The sequence below is a fragment of the Carettochelys insculpta genome, chromosome 3 (genome assembly GCF_033958435.1).
Source record: "Carettochelys insculpta isolate YL-2023 chromosome 3, ASM3395843v1, whole genome shotgun sequence".
Classification (NCBI taxonomy): Eukaryota; Metazoa; Chordata; order Testudines; family Carettochelyidae; genus Carettochelys; species Carettochelys insculpta.
The window spans coordinates 31,119,881-31,144,799 of NC_134139.1; the positions used below are offsets into that span (position 1 = coordinate 31,119,881).

The 24,919-nt window shown below is 42.4% G+C and overlaps 1 protein-coding gene across 1 annotated transcript in view; it reads left to right on the top strand.

The window, feature by feature from the left end:
- FSHR (follicle stimulating hormone receptor) overlaps positions 1-23,715 on the top strand; it is a 124,288-nt gene extending 100,573 nt beyond the window's left edge. Inside the window, exons 7-10 of the mRNA XM_074988510.1 lie at positions 7,619-7,687; positions 7,796-7,870; positions 12,681-12,866; positions 22,482-23,715. Coding sequence (XP_074844611.1) covers positions 7,619-7,687; positions 7,796-7,870; positions 12,681-12,866; positions 22,482-23,715 — 1,564 coding nt within the window. The remainder of the gene's footprint in view (positions 1-7,618; positions 7,688-7,795; positions 7,871-12,680; positions 12,867-22,481) is intronic.
- The last annotated feature ends 1,204 nt before the right edge of the window (positions 23,716-24,919 follow it).

A 24,919-nucleotide genomic window follows, 5' to 3' on the forward strand; every position in this document is an offset into this window, starting at 1 on the left:
CATCCCATCTGCCGACGGTGGCCAATGCCAGGTGCCCCAGAGAAGGAGAACAGAAGACAAGTGATTTATCTCCTGCCATCCATCTCCTGCCCTTGTTATGAAGGCTAGGGCACCATACTTTATCCCTGGCTAATAGCCATTTATGGACCTGACCTGCAAAAATTTATCAAGCTCTTTTTTAAACCCTAATAGAGTCCTGGCCTTCACAGCCTCCTCAGGCAAGGAGTTCCACAGGTTGACTGTGCGCTGTGTGAAGAAAAATTTCCTTTTATTAGTTTTGAACCTACTACCCATCAATTTCATTTGGTGTCCCCTAGTTCTTGTATTATGGGAAAAGGTAAATAATTTTTCTATATTCACTTTCTCCACACCATTCATGATTTTATATACCTCTATCATATCGCCCCTCAATCGCCTCTTTTCCAAACTGAAAAGTCCCAGTCTCTCTAGCCTCTCCCCATATGGGACCCTTTCCAAGCCCCTAATCATCTTAGTCGCCCTTTTCTGAACCTTTTCTAATGCCAATATATCTTTTTTGAGGTGAGGAGACCACATCTGCACGCAGTACTCGAGATGTGGGCGTACCATAGTTTTATATAGGGGAAGTATGATATCTTTTGTCTTATTATCGATCCCTTTTTTAATAATTCCTAACATCCTATTTGCCTTACTAACTGCCGCTGCACACTGCGTGGATGTCTTCAGAGAACTATCCACTATAACTCCAAGATCCCTTTCCTGATCTGTCGTAGCTAAATTTGACCCCATCATGTAGTACGTGTAATTTGGGTTATTTTTTCCAACATGCATTACCTTACACTTACCTACATTAAATTTCATTTGCCATTTTGCTGCCCAATCACTCAGTTTGCTGAGATCTTTTTGTAGTTCTTCACAATCCCTTTTGCTTTTGACTGTCCTGAACAACTTGGTGTCATCTGCAAACTTTGCCACCTCACTGCTTACCTCATTTTCTAGATCATTGATGAACAAGTTGAACAGGATCAGTCCCAGGACTGAGCCCTGGGGAACACCACTAGTTACCCCACTCCATTGTGAAAATTTACCATTTATTCCAACCCTTTGTTTTCTGTCTTTTAACCAATTCCCGATCCATGAAAGGACCTTTCCTCCTATCCCATGACCACCTAATTTACATAAAAGCCTTTGGTGTGGGACCGTGTCAAAGGCTTTCTGGAAATCTAGGTATATTATGTCCACTGGGTGCCCCTTGTCTGCATGTTTATTAACCCCTTCAAAGAATTCTAATAGATTAGACAGACACGACTTCCCTCTGCAGAAACCATGCTGACTTTTGCCCAACAATTCGTGCTCTTCTATGTGCCTTGCAATTTTACTCTTTACTAGTGTTTCTACTAATTTACCTGGTACTGATGTTAAACTTATCGGTCTATAATTGCCAGGATCTCCTCTAGAGCCTTTTTTAAATATTGGTGTTATATTGGCCGTCTTCCAGTCATTTGGTACCAAAGTGGATTTAAAGGATAGGTTACAAACCACTGTTAATAACTCCGCAATTTCACATTTGAGTTCTTTCAGAACCCTTGGGTGAATGCCATCTGGTCCTGGAGACTTGTTACTATTCAGCTTATCAATTAATTCCAAAACCTCCTCTAATGTCACTTCAATCTGAGTGAGTTCCTCAGATTTGTCGCCTAAAAAGGCTGGCTCAGATTTAGGAACCTCTGTATCATCTTCAGCCGTGAAGACTGAAGCAAAGAAATCATTTAATCGCTCCGCAATGTCTGCACCCATGTCAGACAATATGAAGGAAGAGATTGAGCTATTCTACAAAGACTTGACAAAGATGCTGCAGGAGATACCAAAAAGAGATGTGTTGATCATTGGAGAAGATTGGAACACAAAGGTCAGAACAAATAACGAAGGTTGGGGGAGAGTCATGGGAAGGTTTGGATATGGCGAAAGAAACAAACAAGGCAAGAAACTACTAGAGTTTCCTATGGAGCATGAGATGGTGATCTGCAACACGAGATTCCAACAAAAGGACGGTAGGAAGTGAACATGGTGACTGAATGACAGGAAGTTCAAGAACACGATAGATATGATCTTGATAAGATGAAGATGGGCAAGATCAGTACATCAGCCGGACTTTCCAAGGAGCAGATATGGACTCGGACCTCCGAAACCACAACCACCCCCCGGCAACTCATGCATCTGATGAAGCGGGTCTTTGCCCACGAAAGCTTATGCTCCAAAATATCTGTTAATCTATACGGTGCCACAAGACTTTTTGTTGTTCTTGAAGCTACAGACTAACACGGCTACCTCTCTGATACTTATCACCATGCAAGTCTAATGATTGCAAACATCAAGATGAAACTCAAGAGAAAGTATAAGATGCAGTTTAAGTAAAGAAGAAATATGACAAGGCTAGACAAGGAAGAAATAGGGAATGCATACAGAGCAGCACTCAAAGAGAAGATTAGGAATGCGGACACAGAAAAAGACCTAGATAAGAGAGTAGAAGGTACAGTCATAGCGATAGAAGAAGCAATTGAGCAGACTGTTCTAGAAGAAGAGAAGCTCAATAAGAAGTGGATTATGCAGGAGACACTGAAGTTGGTCCAAGAGAGGAGAGCACTGGAGATCAGAAGGGATGTTTCTGAAAGGCCAGAACAGCAATATAGAGGGAAATGCAACAAGGTTAAGCAAAGCAGCCAGAAACAATAAGGCAAACTGGTTAGAGGAGCAGTGTGAAGATATAGAGAGGTATTACAGTGAGTGTAAGACTAGGGAGATATATATGATGATCAGGAATATTAATAGGAAGGGGCATCCAAAGAAGGTGGAAATGAAAGACGAGAATGATGAGGTGCTCATGAACAAGGAGAAGGTTGTGGAACAATGGACAAGATATTGCACCGATCTGTACAAAGCACAGTTGGACCTGAGTGTCTCAGAGGGACAGATCAAAGAACTGAAAGAAATATCTCCACCAACCATTGACAGCAAGACCGATATTTTGAAGGAGGAAGAAGAAAGAGCAGTGAAACGACTAAAGAACAAGAGCCCTGGAAATGATAGGATCATGGGAGAGATGATCAAATATGGTGGAGAAAGTATGATTCAGGAAATACACTGACTATGTAATATAGCATAGAAAGAGGGGAAGGCACGTAAATAATGGACAAGATCCATGCTAGTGATAATCCACAAGAAAGGAAATCCATTGGAGTGCAAGAACTACAGAACAATTGCCCTAACAAGTCATCTAGGCCAGGTGCTGATGATGATACTGATGGAAAAACTAAGATTGCAGATACAGGAACATCTAGCAGACAAGCAAGCGGTATTCAGGAAAGACAGAAGTATCATACAGCAGATACTGGCACTAAGATGGATAGCAGGGAAAGCTCAGCAAAAGAACAAGAACATCTACAATTGCTTCATCAATTTTCAAAAGGCATTTGACAGGATTGCTCAGAAAGTGACTTGGGCAGTGTTGGAGTCATATAGAGTGGATAGCAGACTGATAGACTTGTTGAAAGATATCATCAAGAATGCAGAGGCAGCAGCGAGAATGTTTGGAGTGTTGGGATGTTGGTTTAGAACGAGTAGAGATACGAGACGAGGAGGTCCGATATTGCCAAGTATCTTCATCATGCACCTAGAGAGAGTGATGGACAATATCAAGGAAGAGGTAGAAGGGATATCTGTGCATGGGGTGAGAATCAACAACTTGAGGTTTGTGGATGATATAGTTATCATAGAAGAAGATGAAGAAAAGCTAGCGAGAACAGTGCAGGCAGTAAACGAGGAAGGGCAGTGGTACGGATTGATTATGAACAACAATAAAACAAAAACAATGGTTTTGGAGATAAGGAAATAGGAAGGAGTATCAGTATAGAGAGGATCAAACTAGAGAACATAGAGAAGTTCACATATCTGGGGAGCAACTAATCTTCATGTTGACCTTAGCCCATCCTCCTGAACCTTAGATATTAGTGGGTAACTGTAAGAAGGAAATAGCAACTAGAATAGTGAAAGCAAGAGCGAGTTTGAAGGCAATGGATAAGAGCTGTAAAAGTAAAGTGATTAGTTTAGGAATGAAGCTGAGCGTCTTGAAAACGTGTGTATTCAGCAGCATATGGTACAATGTGAGATATGGGTGATAACAAAAGATTTGAAGAGAAGGATATTAGTATTCTTGAGGAGTTGTTGTAGAAAGATCCTGAGAATAGGATGGATTAAGTCACCAACCAGGAATTATATAGGAAGATACAGCCAAAAGAGAATCTACTGCAGAATTTTATACAACAGAACTTACTGCTATTCAGGCATATCTGCAGAATGAACGTTGAACAAAATATCAAGACCCTGGAATTTGGCATAATGGATGGTTTGAATGGGAGAGGCAGACCCCACGGAGAATGGGTAGATGATATAGTTGATTGATGTGGAGCTAGTTTACAGAAACTAAGCCACTCTGCACTGAAGAGGGAAATAAGGAATTAAATAATGAGGGAGGAATCGGACATCAACGGACACTGAGCCCAAGTTTGTTGTTGATGATGATGATAATGATAAATGAGACTGAAATGGTGCTAGAAGCTTTGTGCTAGCCTTCTGGACAGGGAGAATTTCATCTTAATTTTGTAAAAGTGCCGATAGAGTGATCAAACATGAACACAAGATGCCAAATTCCAGAGCTCTCATTTTTACTCAGCTTACTTAGGTAAGATTTCCATTAGTCTGAAGCTGATCAGCATATGGACTGGTTTAAGAGAAGAATACAGGCCCAGGGGAAAGAGGTTATGTGAGAGTTGAGTGAAAAGTGACTGAGGAGTCCAAAATTTAACTTAAAGGCAAACTTTTTTGATTGAAAATGGTAGGTGTGGTTTTCCTTCAGGTTTTTGCCATGCAGCAGTAGCTATTAGGTTGGGTTCCGCACTCAGCAATGGAGGACCTTAGCATCTTAGCATCATGGGCAAGGATAGAAGATGAGTGCTGATATTTTGATTCTTTTTTAAAAAGTATCAGAGTGGCAGAGGCTAACTAATATGAATGATATCAAATGATAAATGTGGCAGATGGTATAAACAGCATCCTATTGTCTTGCCTTTCTCTGTTGGCACACTCATTTCTAATAGCACAAGTGAGACGATGTGTCAGGAGACAATTTCCATAATCTGATCTAACACACATTGTAGACTTTGACCCATGCACATCTGTCTTTCATGGTCAAAAAGGTTATCTTTCCAGTCAGGCCTAAAACTAATTTTCATGTTGACCTTAGCCCACCCTCTTGAACCTTAGATATTAGTGGGTAACTTATATGCTTTCACTGTGAACGAGGAGTAAAATGTGTAGGTTGTCTGACAGTTACATTAAAACATTTGTTTTGTGCCATCAGTCAGGCCTGTCATTCAGTGCCAGAGGAGGTGAGTGGTGCAGAGTTACAATGGAGACAAAAACCTATAGCCTATGTCTACACTAAAGAGTTTTGTTGGCAAAACTGGCGTTTTGTCAACAAAACTCATGGAGCATCCACATTGCAACGCATTCTGTGGACTACAAATTGACAGAATGCGGCACTTCTGTTGTCAACGTTCTGCCATTCCCCCAGGAGGCAGAACACCTTTCTTGACAAAATCTGTTGACAGAAAGCCAGTGTGGATGCTCCGGGGGCCCTCTGCTGATGGACAGGGCTTCCAAGATGCTGGACAGCCCTATCTGCTGTGCTTCCAATTGGATGTTCAGTCAAGAGAGCAGCCAGGCAGTCTGGCCACGCTTTGTCAACAGAGTGAACCAGCAAAACAATCTGCTTTTGTAACAGAGAGGCCCAATCTAATTCTTGACCTTCCCCCCCACCCCTCCACTCTCTGATTTGCTCACCTTGATTGTCTTTTTCTGATTTGTCCTCCTTGCTTACTGTTTTTGGTTCTCTGTGCCTTAAATATTGAGTCTGTTCTGGTCTGGCTATGGTCTGAAGAAGTAGGTCTGTCCCACGAGAGCTCACCTAATACACTATTTTGCTAGTCTTTCAAGTGCTACTTGACTGCTTTTTGTTTTGAATCTGCTTTTGTGTGGCTGCAATCTGTCAACAGAAGTTTTGTCAGAAGAATGCTTCTGACAGTAACTTCTATTGACAGATTGCTGTAGTGTAGACATAGCCATACAGTATAAATGATAAATATCACTGAACCCAATGTAATTTTTTAGGATCATGGAGGAATAATGGGATAGGGACATTAAGCATTAATTTGTTAAAGCACCACAGTTAAAACTCAGCAGAGAATTCCATGCATTTATGAAATCCTGATTCTTTTCTGTCATGAGAGAATAGAGGAGGCTGTGGAGCATACTACAAATGTAGTCTGTGAAGGCAGCAGATGCATTAGAAACTCAGTAGCTATCTCAGCAAATTCAGCACTGTTTCCACCCAACCCTCAGGTACAGCCAGTCTCACTGTTCTGCTGGTGTCTGTCAGGGAGGAGAGAGGACATAGATGGGGAGTTACTGCTAGTCCCACCAGCACTTTTCATAATAAGTTAGAGGAGAATACCAAAGAATCTGGTGGCTCCTTGGAGGTCCCCTTTCCATTCCCAGCTATGTCGCCTCCATGCCAAAGTTCTGAACCCCAATCCTGCAGAACTGGGTCAGTTTCTGGAGGCAAGGGAGTGCTTTCTCTGAAGCTTCTGCTCTTCACCTTCCATCTCTTTGCGCTCTTTACTATTTCCTTTTGCTCCTCTTGGCAGTAGCTAGCAGCACTTAGCCCAAGGTTTGAACAGCACTTTGCAAATGCATTAGTGTCAACTGTCAGAAAGCTTGTGATCTCACTTGCTCTAGTGTAAATCTGGAGGACCACTTTTGACTTCAATGCAACTACTCTGTTTTTACAAGTATCAGAGAGGTAGCCGTGTTAGTCTGTATCTTATGAAGCGGGTCTTTGCCCACAAAAGCTTATGCTCCAAAATATGTCAGCCTATAAGGTGACACCGGACTTCTGGTTTTACAGTCTACGGAGGGAATGCTCAGGACTGACATTCATATTCAAATTCAACACATTAACATGTGGTTTGAACAGGGACAGCAATTACCTGACTCATTATAAGGACTCTTTTACATACTTTGATGTTTTATCTTTCTCTTAACTTCCCCACCCCACACCCACCCGCTGTCACTCTGCTCTTCTGATTTACCAACTTTGATAACAATATTTCTGATTTGTCAACTTTGATAACAATTTTTGGACCTCCATGCATTATATATTGAGTCTGTCTGGCTATGATATGAAGTAAGAGGTCTGTCCCACGAAAGCTCATCACCTAATAAATTATTTTGTTAGTCTTTAAAGTGCTACACAACTGCTTTTTTTGTTTTGGTTTTACATCCGTGTAAGTGAAAGTAGTACCTGGCTTAGGACATTCAGTACAATTTATCCCAAACAACACTGGTTGGGATTTTATAAGAATTTTCTGTTAATCCCAGAGATCCTCATTTAGTAGTAGTAGTAGTAGGCATCCTTCAGTCTGCATAGTTTGATATCACCCAGTAATTTTGGAGCATCTACTTAATATGCACAAGCATCACCTTTTTTTTAATCACCATTTCAAAATTTGTCTCTTTGCTGCAGATGGCTGAATAAAAATGGAATTCGGGAAATTCAGGACCATGCATTTAATGGAACCTACTTGGATGAGCTGTAACTATACTTATTATTTGGTAGTCAGCACAACAATTACCAGGAAATGGTAACCATAGCAAAGTTTATTGTCGCTGATTGTCTTATCATTATGTTTATGTTTTACAGAAATCTTAGTGATAATCACAATCTAGAAAAATTACCTAATGAAGTTTTCCAAGGAGCCAATGGCCCAGTTGTTCTGTAAGTAACAGTCAGATGTTGTTTTCCTCATTCTTAACTTTCTAGCAGAGATGGGCTTTAGACACAAAATTCAAATTTGGGTGCAAATGTGAATTTCAAATACTCAAAAATCAGGAGTGCTCAGGTCTGGAGGTTTATTTCCACATGCAAATTATGGGTCTCAGTCCAGATTCAGATTTGCAGCTATGGATCAGGTTCAGGTTTCATACTCCCTCACAAAGTTTAAGGGAGTTTGAATCCAGGGTTTTGCCTAATGATTATCTCTGCTTTTTTCATTAAGCTCTGTTAGAAGGTAGCTGTAACGTACTTTATGCCAAAAAGACATTGCTTATTTTCTTTTATTATCTTGATCCAATCCAAAGTGGGGAGCTTCTCTGCTGATAGACTTTCTCCCAACTTCAATGGCACTAGGACAACTTGACCCAGCTGAGAATCCCTCCTTACATCTCTGAAGCCTAAATCTAATGCTTAATGTCATACCCTGCCCCTTGCACAATTTAGGTGGCCTCTTCTTCTCTGCACAATAGTTAGGAGAGAGTAACCTGTGCAGTGAGGTTCCACAGCAGTAAAATTCTTATAGATCTCTGTCCATCTTTTTACAATGCACTGAACAACGCACTGCTTCTAAACTCTACAACCCCAATGCCGTCATCTTGCCACACAGCAGTACTCACTGTTATCTACCCTATGTGTGCCTCCTAAAAGGCTATGCTCACCTGCTCTGACTTCTTATTGTCATGCTTTACATAATGAATTGCTATATACCTGGCAGACACTGGAAAGCAGAGGACTTGTAACATTACCTCAAGCCTAGATTTAGCACAGCTCTGAGGCTTACCTGCAAGTGTGAGCAGTTGTTCAGGCTTCTCTTCACAATTTCATGGGAGAAGTAACAGGAAATGTATGATTCCTTGTTCAGCACCAGCTTTTCTATGTAGCTGTCTCTCTTCCCTGAGGGCTCACACGCAGCATGCCTCAGGATTTCTGGGGAGAGGCATGGGTTACCAAGTGAGTTGCAGTGGGGAGAGGGGTCTGCAATTCGGGGTGGCAATGTTCCTTGTGCCCTCCCCCCAGGTCATATTAGCAACAGCTGCCCTGAGTAAAATTGAGGGTAAGAAACTGTATTATGTAAGTGTCACAAAAGATTTTAGTGTGGTTAGAAAACATAAAAATGAGACAGGACAATGGCACATGGAACTGAAGAATCAAATTGGAACTCTTCTGTGGTGCTCATCTTTGTGCTTGCCATACTCTTCCTCCATGCTGGGATGCTTAATGCAGACTTAGTATAAAGCTCTACCTTAGGAGTTCCTCCGTGCTTTTTCCTCCCGCTTTCAGGACTGGATAGCTACCAGCCCCTAAGTATGGCTTTTGCCTTTGGATAAAATTATTGACCTAACCTCTTAACACCAATACAAATGCTGTTTCTTTTTGGGGGAAAAATAAACAGTTTCCTGCAGTGCAAATTGAATGTCTTGCCTTTGCAAGCTGGGGCCAATGCAATCATATTCTGAGGGTTTAGCAAATCCATTTAACAATAGTTCAGACTGATTTGATAGTTCAAATTCAAATGCAAAATTATTTGTATAGGAATTATTCTTTTCTATTATTACTGTAGCCACAGTTTTATGGATGGCAAAATGCCTTTTTATTCTTACTGATACCATGAACGAAAGGCCTTCCAGTCATCTGTCACCATAGTGTACAACAGAAAAGCACTTTCAATTATGGAAATGATTGTCCTGTAATAGCATCTAGGCTGGGAAAAACAGAATTGCTCATATCACATTTGTGATGGAAATTGCAATGTTTTAGTAGTTGGTACATTTAATTATTTTACTTCTTGTTCTTCCTGAGCCAGTATCCAGCTGGCAGTTAGCATCTCCTTGTATCTTCCGTCTTGAACTACTGAAATACTGTAACAGATTCATAGTCATAGATGTTAAGATCAGAAGGGACCATTGTGATAATTGCATCTGAGTTCCTGTACAACACAGGTCATAGAATTTCACTCAGTAATTCCAACAACAAGCCCATAATGTTTAGTTGCACTAGAGCCTATCTCTTAGAAAGACATCCAGTCCTGATTTAAAGATTTCACATAATAGAGAATCTAACACATCTTCAAGTTCCAATCAATAATCATCCTTACTCCTAAAACTGTGCACTTCATTTCCAGTTGAATATTTCTAGCAACAACATTCATTCTGGCATTAGCAGTGAAGCTTCCCTTCTGGCTACTAAATCAAAAAGTCATAGGAGGCTCTTTCGGGGTATGCCAGTCTCTAGCTCTCTGCAAGCCAGAAATCGACCATATGCTCTCCTCTTACTCCCTCCCTCCCCAGTCTTTACCTACAATGCTGGAGGTGTAGTGGGATAATCTTATGTGAGTCAGAAAAGGATAATCAGCTGACAGCACCATTTGTTTCATCAGGTTTTGCTGTGCCTACTAAGAAACACGAGAGAGAACAGAGCAATATGTGGCACATATCTGCCACTGGTTGCATCCTGCAGTTAAAGGGAAGGAAAGACTCCTAGCATGTTGTTTAGTTCATTTTACTGCTCTTGCCAAAGGAAGCAAAAGTGCTTTCAGTTATGGAAATGATTGGTCTGCAATCATGCCGATGGACACAGCATATACAGGAACCAGGTTGCCAGCTGGGCAAACCCCCTCTTTAGCAGACAGTGCCCCACATGAGATGTGCTGTGCCAACTATAATTCTCTGGAACACTGGGGAGTGAAAGGCAACTGGTCTTCTTCCTTCATCTGTGCAGCATAAGTAAGGATTTTGCTTTTGCATATCGGGATATTTCCCCTCTCATTACTTGTCTAATTCTTTTTTTGTAATAACTTCGTACTTGCAGCCTCCATTACTACTTTTGATAGCCCATTTCACACAGAATTGTCTTCCATATGTATCTGTACATTTTGTAACACTTGCCCTCTTCTTAGGTTCAGTCTCTGCTCTTTTTCCTTTTTGAACCTCTTACTCTCTGGAAATGTTTTGTTGTGTTCACACCTAGCAATTTGAAGCTTGTCCCATCTTTCTACACAGTTGTTACCCACTTCTGAATCTCTGTTATGCTATCGAATATCTTCTGTGTTTTGCTACAGTTCCTCACTTTCCTTCCTATAATAAGATGTCCAGGATTGTCCATATTAAAAATGCAGGTGTGATTTCCCCAGCCCTTCACATAGAGCCATCAAAATCTTCCTCACCAACTGATGCATTTCAATATTTCCTAAACCCTGCTCCATAAAGAGCTAATGGTTTTCAGTTGTTATGTACGAGATCCTTTATTGCTACCACAGATTAAAGACCACTTCTCCTTTTTCAAAATGACCCTGTAATACTCAACGGTGGTCTTCAATGAACATCAGCCCATGCCTCCCACTTTAAACCCAGTCTCTCTTTATTTCTTTGGTACCAATCTTCTCAATCATTTTTTCCTCGACTACAAACATCCACAATTTTTTGCATTTCCTCCTCCTTTTCATCGATGTGTAGTTTGAAAAAGATTGGACTTAACATCAATTACTGATTTTCTGTTCTTGGCATTTTTCCTTCCACATGATTTGTATGACTTGTATATTTCAACTTCAGTTCCTAAAGCAAGTTTTTATGCAGTCAAGAATTTCGCTTTTTTTCTTTCAGTAGTTTTGTGTTGAAAGCCTTCTTGAAGCCCACAGGGGAGCCAACAGCCCCATCTGGGCCCTGGGCAAGGTGGGGAGGCTTAGCCTCATGCTTCTGGAAGGGGCAGGGCCGAGGGCAGACAGCCCTCAGCACCTTCCAGGCTCTGGTGCCCCCAGCCCTGCCTGGAGTGCACAGCCTGGCACCACCACCTCATCTGACAGCCCGAGGAGCTGTGCCGAGCACCACGGTAGTGCTCCAGGGGCAATTTTAAGGGCTCAAGGCTCCAAGTACCACTGCTGCCACAGCAGCAGCTGAAGACCTGGGTCTCTCTAAACCACTAGGCCCTGGGACAATTACCTCTTTTTCCCTCCCCTCCCGCCATCAGCAGGCCTGCAAGCCCAGTTATATGGTCTTTTCTTTCATACTTGTCAACTCTTAGGGTGCATCTACACTTGCATTCCTCTTTCAAAAGAGGTATGCAAATGAGAGAAATTGAAAATGCAAATGAGGTACAAATTTTCATAGCTGAAACCTCATTTGCATGATCTTATTTTGAAACAGCTTCTTTTGAAAGAAGAAAAGCAGTGTAGACGTGGCTCTTTCAAAAGTAAACCCCATCTTCAAAAGAATCCTTCTTCCCATTAAATAGAGGGAAGAAGGATTCTTTTGACAATGGGGTTTACTTTCGAAAGAGCAGTGTCTACACTGTTTTTCTTCTTTTGAAAGAAGCTATTTCGGAATAAGAATATGCAAATGAGGTGTCCAATATGCAAATGTGTACCTCATTTGCATTTTATTTCCCTCGTTTGCATACCTCTTTTGGAAGAAGAATGCAAGTGTAGATGCACTCTTATTGTCATAATCTCAAGGAAATGTATCCTATTTGTTAAACATGCTTTCTCCCTTCTAAGCTATGACTAGCTTTGATGTCTGTACCTCTCCAAATCACCTCTTAGTTTGTTCCAGTTTAGTGAGTTTTCAGAATCTTTCCAAGGCAGATGTCAGATGGATGAAAGGAGAGAGTACAACTTCATCCCCTGATCCTGTATTCAGTGTGGCTTTGCAGTCAGCTTTTTTCTTGTATAATATGCAGCAGCCAAAAATGAATCTAAATGAGTGGTGGGAGAGAGTTATTAATTTACCTTTTTCAGAGAGTATTATGTGTTTTCTTAAAGGGATATTTCAAGAACAAGAATCAGTTCCCTACCCACCTATGGATTAGAAAATATTAAGAAGCTAAGAGCACGATCAACCTACAATTTGAAAAAGCTGCCTTCTTTAGAGAAGTTTGTTGCACTAATTGAGGCAAACCTCACCTATCCTAGCCATTGCTGTGCATTCACAAACTGGAAAAGACAAATGTGAGTAATTTCATTTTTCTTTGCATCTCTGACAGCTAATCAAGTAATCAAACTGAATCCCTGGAAAAGAGGATAAAGATAGGTATGGAGTTATTTTTCCTATGAATTTATCATACAAATACATCTATACATATATTTGTATATGCTGAGAGCAAAGTGCGTATGAGGGACCAGATCATACTCTGGTGTAACTAGTCATATTTCCATTAACATTGCATTCAGTATGGTTCAATGGGATTTGCTGAGGCGAATCAGAGAAACAACAGGCAGTTTTGCCTGCATGGTATTGTATTATTAGTAACTTTGATATATCTACCTGTGCTAATAGGATTTGGTTTTTGCTCCTTGATTCATGCTCTTCAGGTTTATATAAAAATTTGCTGCCAGCGTTCTCCATGTGCAAGCAGTGCAGTTCTTCATTAGGAGCTTTTAAGTGGTTACACTTCACATGTGAAGATCAGTCACATGCAGAATGCTGGCAGCAACTTGTTACTGACACATTAATATTGTACATAGAAACAAACACACATACACAAACATCCAACTTTGTTTTCTTAGACCTACATACTTATACATTCTAGTGGATCCTTATACAGGTTGAACCTCTCTAGTACAGCACCCTTGGGATCTAACCAATGCCAAACAAAAAGATTTGCTGGACCACAGGAGGTCAATATTGTCTAGCAGCATTATCAACACTTCTACTGCTTACTGAGCTCTTAGAAGACATTTAGGGGTATATAACAACACAGAACATTGAGAGCCAGAGCTGGTGGCTGTTAACAAACTTTATGAGACGGCAGGAAATTTGGCCACACCCATGATAAGTGGTCATCCAGCTACCTAAAATCATGCCAGATTATGGATGTTGCTGGACTAGAGAGTTCTGGATTACAGAGGTTCAACCTGTATTTCATGCACATAATCAAGAGTCACAGTCCTTCATAGCAGGAGGTGATTAACGGCCCTGCAGGCTTACATCCCCACAGAACCTGCAATGGACTTTCCAACTCCAAATTGATTCATGATTGATGACTAGCAACTTGGATTTGCCATCTTCCACACAATGATTTCCACTCATTTATCCACTGTGAAAGCAGCTCTTATTCTAGTGTCCTTGTACTGCATTGCTGGAGCAAACTCTGCACTCAGTTCCATGAAGGCAGATTTGCACAGCCAAAAGGTCTGAAGCCACAGCTCATCATCCCATACGTGCATCATTCTGTGATCTCACCACTCAGTTCTTGTTTCCTGAGCCCAGTACTGACAGTCTGGCTAGAGTGTGCAGCTGGTCCATGAATGCCAGCAGCAAACCTGAATCATTTCTTTAGATGGTACATAGCAGGGCAGGCACCACAAATTCACCTTCACATTTCATAAAATACCGCAAGACCAGTCACATTGTGTTCATCACACTCATCATCAAACTGGGCAACAGTTCAGGATCCAGACTATCAGGCAGAGATGGTGGGTGCACAGTTAACAAGAGCTGTTGACAAATTGTGTGAAATGAAATTAGAAGCCCATGGAATGATGGGACTGACAGATCTGCATCATGGAATGGTGAGGATGCACCCATAATGTACCATGAGCCATTCCCAGAAGTCCCAGCAGCAGAGGGTGGTGAGCTGCACAATGAGATAACTACCCATGATGAAACACTTTGGCTATGTCTGCAGGAGGGGGTTTTGTTGTAAAAACCCACAGAGCAACTGCACACAAAAAGAGCTTTGTCAACAGACTGTAGGCAAAACCAGGCACATCCACTGGCTGTGTTGTGTATTCTCTACATTCAGGCATAACGCCTTCTTTGATAGTTCCCTGTCAACAAAAAACTGTGTAATCGCTCTGGAGACCCTTTTGTCGACACACAGGGCTTGCAGTTCCCCAGGCAGCCCAGTTTGCAGAGCTTCCAGTTGGCCCTTCTGTTGAGAGAGCAGCCAGGCAGTCTGGCCGCTCTCTGTCCACAGAGCAGATTGCTCTTTCAATCCATTTTTGTGTGTGAATGTGATCTGTTGACAGAGATTTTGCCAGAATATCTCTCCCAATAGGAACACTTGTCAACTGATCTCTGTAGCGTAGGCATAGCCTTTGTGGATTCACTCCACCAAGACAAGGAGCATTGTGTGGGCATGTGAAACTAATGCAATTAATGCAGCTTACAATTGTCAACATAACTTAAGTAGCCTTAACTCTATAGTACAGACATGATATAAATCAAAACAGAGACGCACTTACAGAAACAGAAACCAAACATAAATGAAGACATTTCCACAGTTAAATTAATGCAAAGCAGCTTACACTGACACTGAAGTGTAGCTCAAGCATATATCTAAGATAGTGGCATTTGCTTCTTTCTAGCCTCTAATATCTTGTTTAAGAGCAAGACCCTTTGAATTTAGAAAAAGGATTATAACATTAATTCTTCATGTGTTTATTTTTATTAAGCTACTGAGAAGTCAAAAAAAAGCTTATCTGGAGCAAATTATTCAAGCAGAGACAATATGGAGAAGAGATTCCGTTAAGTCCCATCCTTATAGTGAAATAACTGAGTAATCTAAGAACCCTGTACGGTAGAGATTTAAAACAGAAAGGTTTTAATTCAAGAGAGTTACATGCTTTGAATCTGAACCTCAGAGTCATTTGCATGTGCGTTAGAGTAGATGTTGGGAATAGGATGTAGTAGATACACCTGCTTCTATAGCAAAGCATTTTCTGGATCTGGCACAAGCTGTGTGTGTACTCAGGACTGTTCAGTCATTTTGAAGAGTCCTTAATGACGGGTAGTACATGTTCAACCCTACTGTGATGATTGTCTGATCAAGGACTACATTTTGATAAGTGGAAGAGAGATTATTATTCATCATCATAAGAGTACTGGTGTCACTTGACTTTATCATACATTATCTCAAGACCATTATATCTCTTTTCAAGATTACCTCCAGGATGTCATTTGTCAGGGGGATAAAAATTATCTGCCTGATAAATTTCCTTAAAAATGGCTAATCAAGGGTGAGCCTAATGATTGTTACAAGAGAACCCTCAAAGGATGTTAAGAGTCAGATCCTTGGCCCCATCCAGCTGCTCCAGAGATGCAAAACTACCCTAACAGCAGTTAAGCAACACTTGTGAGGTCTCTGCTGTACTGGACAATCTTTAGGGGGTGGCAGCTGCCACAGCTCCTACACTATCCTCTTTCCTATCGAAGTGCCACTGCGTCAGTGATTACTGGTTCCCAGAAGAACACCTGAGGGCAGGGGTGGCCAACCAGTTAGGGATGGAGAGCTACAGACAGAGTGCAAAGAGCCACATGGACAGCATGCAAAAAGTCACATATTATAGCTTCATTTTTATCTACCTATCTATCCCCCAGAGCCAGGCACTCCCAGCCCCCTGCTCTCACCCAATCTCCCTCCCCTCCTCCAGAATCAGGCACCCCCAGCTCCCCACTGTAACCCAAACCCGAACCCCTCCCCCAGAGCCAGGCACCCCCAACCCCCTCCCACTCTAACTCAATGAACTCCCCCTCCCCCAGAGCCAGGCACCCCTAAACCCCTAACTTGATGCTGCTGACTCACCAAAGCCACCCCCACACTGCTCCAGAGCCACCGCTGCTGCCACATGCTTCTTTCACCAAGAGCTGCAGACGGCACTCCTGGCATGCAGCTCTGAGAAGACACGTACAGCTTGAGAGCCATGGGTTGGCCACCCTGCCGTAGGGACCATGGGAAGCCAATATAAGTTACAGGAACCCAAACTGGTACTGGGGATCCAGCAAAAAATGGACCAGCCTCAGGACCCAGGATTTGTAAAGGTGGACTAAATATGTCAGCTTTGTCCCTCCAACTCAAGCTCCCTATTCTTGTACAAACCCTGGATAATTTAGCCCAGAGGATCTGGCCCTAAGATCTGATTTTTTTGCAAGATTATGGCTATAGCATCAGTTGTAGAATCATTATGCTAGAAGGTCTGTTGTTGAGCAAATAAAAATGCACAATACTTTATACAATCTTGTATAAACATTGCTTTACAGAGGTGTTAGAGTGTCTCCTTAATCTGTCTAGGATTAAAAAAATGATTTTCTCCTCTGTATGTCCTTGACACTGACAATTCCCATCAGGAACTCCAGCTATCGTTTTGTTTGTTTTGATATAAAGAACAGCTTCCTAAAGGAATCATGATGATCTGACTTTCTTCTTATGTTTGGAATTGTCCTTTGGAGGACATGTCTACATGACAAAATTGTGTCGACCTAATTTTGGCCAGCATATAGCTAATTATTAAATCGCTGGTGTGGTTATGATCTGAAGAAGTGAGTCTGTCCCACGAAAGCTCATCACCTAATAAATTATTTTAATAGTCTTTAAAGTGCTACTGAACTGCCTTTTTGTTTTGATAGCGTACAGACGAACACGGCTATCTCCCTGTTACTAAATCACTTGTCTGTGTGCTGATTTGGCTTCTTATGTTACTGGTGGTGTCCGCACCTGAAGGATTTGTATCAATTGTATTGTCAGTGTGGGGTGTTGTGGATTGGTGCTTGAAGACCAGTAACAATCAACCTATGAGAGACACTTACCTTTGTGGGAACTGAATATATGGGGCAACACTTGCACAGTCAGGTCAACACAATGCAGTTTATGTTGACCTAACCGAGAGGCCAGGCCTCACCCTGTTGCTTTTCAGTAAGCATAGTAACTTGGAGCAGGCAGCTGAACCTTTTTTGGGTCAGGGGCCACTGACCCATAGACAAATCAGTCAAGGGTCACACAAGCGAGATGTCCCCAACTGTATGGAGGCCAGGGCTATGGGGTCTGGGCAGGAGGGAGGGTGCAGGAGTGGGCTGGAAATGGGGGTGTCTGGTCAGGAGGGGACAGGAAGGGGAGGGGTGTGGGTCTGGGTGGGATGGAGGTGGAGGGTTTGGAGTGGGTGATCTAGTGGGAAGGAGTCAGGGAGGGAGGATTCAGAGAGGGGGTGGGAGCTGGGGTCTTCATGGGTGATGGGGGGCAACTTACTTGCTCAATCCCAACACACGTCTCTGTGCCCACACCCCAGCCTGCTCCCAGGCACCACCCTCTGCTGCTCTCATTGGCCAGAATTCCGGCCAATCACAGCAGCGGTAGGAAGCCTCCAGGCAGGCTGCTAAGGCCACTGCTGCTGCTGCATCTCCATTCCCCTGACTGGGAGAACAGCAGTGAGTGGCCGTGGAGCCAGGAGATGCTTCCAGCCTCCAAACTCCCACCAGAGCCTGCTGTCTGGCTCCAGACTATAGCTTGCCTGATCCAGCCGGTGAGGCTCAGGGCTCCAAACCTTCCATCCCACTGCTGGCCAGATGCTTTGTGGGGGAGCCCCAAGTCTCAGGGTCTGAATCCAGACAAGCCCTGACTTAGACCTATGGTCCAGCTTGCCTAGATCCAGCCAAAGAGGCTCAAGGCCTTCTGCCCTCGCCGCATGGGTGCAAGCTGGTGCTGGCTCTCTGGCCACCTGGGGAGCACTTTGGCTGGTGCACCAGCTGGCTCATGCCACTCTGGGGTGGGAAGGGGGGCCCACCTTCACAAGCCTGATTCAGGCCATCCAGGGCCAGATCCAGCCTACAGGCTCTGTCTGACAGGGGAAGAGGCTCTGTGTGCTACAGAGAAGTGCTCTGCGCAGGCATTGCCCACCCCCAGCACCCATTGCTCCCATTGGCTGAATTAAAGTCAGAGGGAGAGGTGGTGATTGGTGCCAGCGGGGAGCGCTTCCCTGCAGCATGCAGAGCCACATAGAGTGATGTGCATGCTGCCCCTTGAGCTGCACCAGGTGGGCACCCACACCCCATTCCCTGTCCCCTCTCTTCCACACCCAGCCCCTGTCCCTGCCCGCCTCCCAGATCCTGCAGCACCACACCTAGCATGTTCCCATGCCCATTCTTCTTCCCAGACACACCCCCACCTTGCTCCTGCACCTCCCTTCCAGACCCCATGCCTCCCCCTCTAGCTGCTCCTGCACCCACCTTCCAGACCCCCCACCCCCACCTCAGCCCACTTCTGCATCCTACCTCCTGCCTTCACCCTTCCTCCCACCCAGACCCAGCACCCAAAACTCACTCCTGCACCTTCCCTCCAGCCCAGGCCCCACATCCCAATCCCAGCCTGAGGCTCAACACCGCCCTCCTATTTACAGAACCTCTCAATTTTGGCCTCACACCAGAGCCTTGGAGACCCACACAAAATCTGTTAGCACTGGTTTTCCCAGGGCCCTGGGGTGGAGATTGAGTATTGTGAGTGAATGACATAGTTGGGGGCCATATCTTTGAGGGTTGTTGGTTTTGGGTTTTGTTTGTTTGCTTCTCACTTGCATGTCACCCCCAGCTGATTTTTCTGTGAGTCGATGATGCCCAAACGAACAGTTTTCCCACCTTGACTTATAAAGAGTGTCTCATATTAAATCTAGATTTGGCCTATTTATTCTGCTGAGTCAATTTTTGAGCTCAGGATCCAGCTATTCCCTTTGTTTGCTTTTCCTTAATTTGACTTTCCTTTTCCATCTGTGTTCTGTGGTTTGGAACAGTTCATACCATGCGTATCATAAAGTTGCTAAACACAGATATATTTTCTCTGTTCCTAAGGGGGTATTTTCTAAGCTGTTTCTTCCCATTCATTTGGGCAGCATCGTTTGGTGGACTGAGTATGAGGCTGGGAAAGGAAACTTCTGAGTTCTCATGTTAGCTCTGTTGCTGGCTTTTGTGACCTTGAGCAAGTTACTTAATATGATGGCCTCCATTCAAGCCTCTTTAAGGGTTCCCATGTCTTACAAGAAAAACTTAGTCTTGCTCTTCACTGTACAAGAATAGTTAGCTATGAATGGTGCTGTGCAAACTTTTTTGATGAAAGGGGAAACTACTGGTTTGTAATTACATTTAAGTTTTCAAGATATGATTGATTTTATAAACTATTTCCACTATGGAAATGCACTTGAGTATCTTTGGAAGAGCAACTTCAGAGAATGATTCAAATCCTTTTCCTCTGAAAGAAAAATGAATTTATATGAAAGATCAACTAAAAATGATCTTACTCCATGGCATTACAGTCACGAAAAAAATATAGAAAATAAATTCAGATGGAGGCTTTTTTTTTCAGAAGTACCTAAGTAACTTAAGTCCCATAGGGACCCTTAGGCCCTCTTTAAGTCACTTCGTACAATGATACTTACTTGCCAAGTCACTTCAAACTTTTTACCTGCAGTCTTTACCATGAAATACTGAAACTGGTGCCATGTCTACACTACCGCAGAAGATCGACTTGCTCAGGGTCAATCTTCCAGGATTTGATTTCATGCATCTAGTCGGGACACACAAAATCAACCTCTCAGGGGTCATAGTTAACCCCTGTACTCCTTGTGAGACGTGAGGCGTAAAGGAGGTTGATGGGGAAAACTCTCCTGTTGGCCTTCCCCAATATACACTGCCAAGTTAGCTGAGTGCAGATATGTCAATTTTAGCTACGCAACTGTCATAGCTAGAATTGCATATCTGTGTTTGACTTACTTTTCCTAGTGTAGGCATATCCTGGCTGTGATTCTAGTCTCACAAAGTGACTAGTGATTGTATTTGATCTTTTTTTCTACTACACAGCTTTTTAGGAAAAAATTTAAATTTGAATATGCAGAACCAACCTGTACCCCATCCTTCACAATGGACATTAGAATGCATCCCTTGAAATATATAATAATAAAAATGATTCTTTTTAGGACCGTAAGTCTAAATCTGGATTTTAATATTTGGTTGATGAAACACTCTTCAAAGTTCAGCATGAAGCCATTTCATTTGAATGCTGTTGCACAGCATTCTTCAGCTTTTGCCAGTCTGGTTGTAAAAATGACCCTAAAATAAAATTGTGTGTCTCTAGGTTGAGACAGACTGAGAGGAAAACAAATCACTGAGCCCTAACACTTAACTTTTCCATACTCTTTCTAAGATTTCATCTACTGTTACTTAAATAATCAGCAGACTACTGTACAGAAAACCCTCTATTTAACAGACTAACGGGGGATGGGGTGTCCATTAATGCCAAAAGTCCATTAAATCCGAATGGCTACACTGTATGATGATGCACTGACCTTCCCGGCCAATCACTCACTCCTGTCCTCTGCCTCCACCCCTTCCCTTCTCCCTTCCTGTCCCAGTCTTTCCTTCATACCTCGGTCTCTCTTTCCCAATTACCGGGAGAGGAGCTGCACTCCGGCCTGGCTCCTTCCACCTCCTACAGCTTTGGTGCACTCAGCACTGCAGCTCCTCCTGCCCCAGTGGCCCCAGCTGCAGCAACAGCCCCAGCTGCTCTGGCAGCCCCAGCTGCAGCAGCAGCAACAGCCCCAGCTCCTCTAGCCCTGGCAGCTCCAGTGGCAGCAGCTCTGGTGATCCTCCGGCATTTATTTAGCGGGTGGGAGGCTGCCTGAAAGCCTCTGTTATTTCCATAGTCCATTAAATCAGGGTCTTTAAATCGAGGGTTTACTGTACTGATAGGTCTCGAGAGCGGATTCAGAATATATTTTGAGACAAATAAAGATTGATGGATTGCCAAAATAATGGAAGGTCTTCTAAATCACCAGTAGAACAGTAACATGTACTTTTAGTATAGCTTCAATATCCCAGAGAAGGGCTGGAGCTGATATATTGATGGAAGAATAAATAAAGCCAGAGAAGTTTTAACTTGGTAGAGATCCACAATGAAATCATAAGCACTGGACTTGATAATTCTGGTGATTACATAACCCCTTGATGTCCACATGTGGTGAACTGGATACCACAGTGTGGTGAAGCAGCTCATCAGAGGCGCACACGTGGAGCCCTGATTCAGCAATGTGCTTACCCATGTAAGCAATCTTACTGGATACTAGAGCAAGTTTTATACGTAGAAAGTATTCAGAAATTACAAGCAACCTGATTTGCTAGCAGACATGCAAATCTGCTACCAACAAGCAGAGAAAATAATTTACCTGTAATTAATTGTGCTGGTCGAGTCTGAATAAGATGAGGAAAAGATGGCAGTGAATGTAATTTGCTTATCTAGCGCATCTTGTCCCAGCTGTAATTTTGGCACCTTCTTTCGGATCTTTGTGCATGCTCCCTCCCCCTTGACTTCTTAGGTTTGCTTCCTGAGATGCACACCAAATTCTGGGAAGAGAATACATACTTCACACACTTGCATAAAAAGAGATCACTGCTTGAGTTTTCACGGAAAATTTCCAAACATTTGCAAGTTTATTTTTCTATATTTCCTGCCCTCCCTCAACCAGCTGTATGTTTTGCATTTATATTTTGTCATCGTTTATGTGATTTCACCCCCAGCTATATGTTTGGGGTTGGTAGCACCTAGTGCTTCTGACTCTAAAAACCCTTGTTCAGATGCTTAACTTAATGCATGACAGTAACCCCATTGACACCAATGGGATTACTCCTCTCTGTAAAAGCTAAGCATGTGCATAAGATTTGCAGGACTGAGGCCTCAAATCTTGGTGCAAATAACTGGTTAATAAGAAGGGCAGGGCTGTTAGTGAAAACTCCATGATACTGCTTATATATTGTATTTCTTCTGCTGCATTTTTAGTCACTAATTATATTCTGTTCTTCCATTCCAGTTCTTCAATGCATCCAATATGTAATAAATCTGATGTCATTCAAGACTCTGATGAGCAGCCTAAAGGCAGGTTGCACAGAAGATCTGCAGCTGAGGATTACATTTCCAATGACTACATAGGTTTGGACTTGCTAGAAAATGAATTTGACTTTGACTATGGCTTATGTAATGAAGTAGTTCATGTGGCTTGTTCTCCTAAACCTGATGCCTTCAATCCTTGTGAAGACATTATGGGATACAATATTCTCAGAGTCCTGATATGGTTTATCAACATTCTAGCTATCACTGGGAACATCACTGTGCTGGTTATTTTAATAAGTAGTCAATATAAACTCACTGTCCCTCGGTTTCTAATGTGCAATCTTGCATTTGCAGACTTATGTATAGGGATCTACCTGTTGCTGATTGCATCTGTAGATATACAGACCAAAAGCCAATATTACAACTATGCTATAGACTGGCAAACTGGCGCAGGATGCAATACTGCAGGGTTTTTCACTGTGTTTGCAAGCGAACTTTCAGTTTACACACTAACTGTGATCACTGTGGAAAGATGGCATACGATCACCTATGCCATGCAACTGGACCGCAAGGTTCGTTTTCGGCATGCCATGGTTATTATGATTTTTGGTTGGATATTTGCCTTCACTGTGGCCCTTCTTCCCATATTTGGAATCAGCAGCTACATGAAAGTCAGCATTTGCTTGCCCATGGATATAGAAACACCCATGTCCCAGGCTTACATCATATTCCTTTTAGTGCTGAATGTTCTTGCATTTATGATCATCTGTGCCTGTTACATCCGCATCTACTTTACAGTGAGAAACCCTAATGTTATCTCTTCAAACAGTGACACCAAAATTGCTAAGCGCATGGCTATACTGATCTTCACCGATTTCCTGTGCATGGCACCAATATCCTTTTTTGCAATATCAGCATCACTCAAGCTTCCTCTCATCACTGTGTCCAAATCCAAGATCCTTTTGGTTTTGTTCTACCCTATCAATTCATGTGCCAATCCTTTCTTGTATGCAATTTTCACAAAGACCTTCCGCCGGGATTTCTTCATTTTATTGAGCAAGTTTGGTTGCTGTGAAATGCAAGCCCAGATATACAGAACAGAGACTTCCTCATCTGTGCATAATTCCCATATGAGAAATGGTCATTATACTTCATCTTCTAAAACCAGCGATGGAACTATTTATTCATTGGTTCCTCTGAAACACTTGAACTGAAATACTTGCTTGGATGTTATGTATATGGCAACATGATTGTCTTTACCTGTGAATTTGTATAATGACTTTAACATAACATGTAAAGTTATATTTTCAACAAAAAAACATTTTCTGTTGTACATTTCATTTTTATGAAGAGCCAACAAATACAACATATACTCAGTTCATGAAGAAAAACAAAAAAATTCAGTTAATGTGGTCTTTGAAGAATTTCTCAAGAATTATGTGTGCTCCAGAGAATGTCTTCTCTCCACACCCTCTTTTAAAGTTGTTATAGGCTATTTACTGCTTGAGAATTCACTGTTGACTGTCAATGGCTGAAAGAAGAAAAAAAAAGATAGACTTAAAATGTTTTGCTACCAACACTTTTGGCTACCAACATATTTTGTTAAGGATACAATAACTTGACAAAGTAGTAATAGGTATTACACATTCAGCTGATAAGAACTAAAATTATTTCACTTACCCCACTGAGTGGTATTGGAAGAAGAAATTTTAGCCCATATTGTTTTTAGTTGCCCTCACAAAAACGGTTGAATAAAAGGTATCTTCAAGTTCATACTGGTTCATTGCTGGGCCAGATCCCTGTGGTGGGAAGTGTCCCAGTTCCCACACCACAGTCCACTGGAGAGAGTCATCAATATACTTTTCCTCAGTGAGGTGAATGGAGCTGTAGCAATCACTCTCATTTCAAAACAACATTGGTGGAATCTGGCAATGTTTGTGACTTTCTAGCACCGGATTTGCACAGATGAAAGGCCACGTAGACCCTGTAAATCTCTGTGTGGGGCGTATAACAACAGCACGGAATTTGGAGGAAAGAGCACAGGCTTCAGGGAGGCAGAGTATGGAGGAGGCAACAGCCAATTTGTGTGCTTATGATTTGAATGCAAGCTGCAGTTGCAGCATCATTGTACATATTTATCTTAATAAAGAGCCAATTTAGTTTTAGAAATATGGAATCCTCTCTTATTATTCAGCGCTTGGTACATGAAACCATGCTCAAGAGTGAATGAAAGATGTTCTCTCTAGCGAAGTTCAGGGAGAAGCTATGGATACAAACTAGGTGAAGTACTAGAACTTACATTTTCAAAAGCAATTAGTGCTTCTAGGCGCCTTAATTTTTGACTGCCCAACTTTAAAAAGTGCTGGGTATCTGCCATCTGAAAATCAAGCTCCTTGAAGGTGTCCTGAGACACACAGA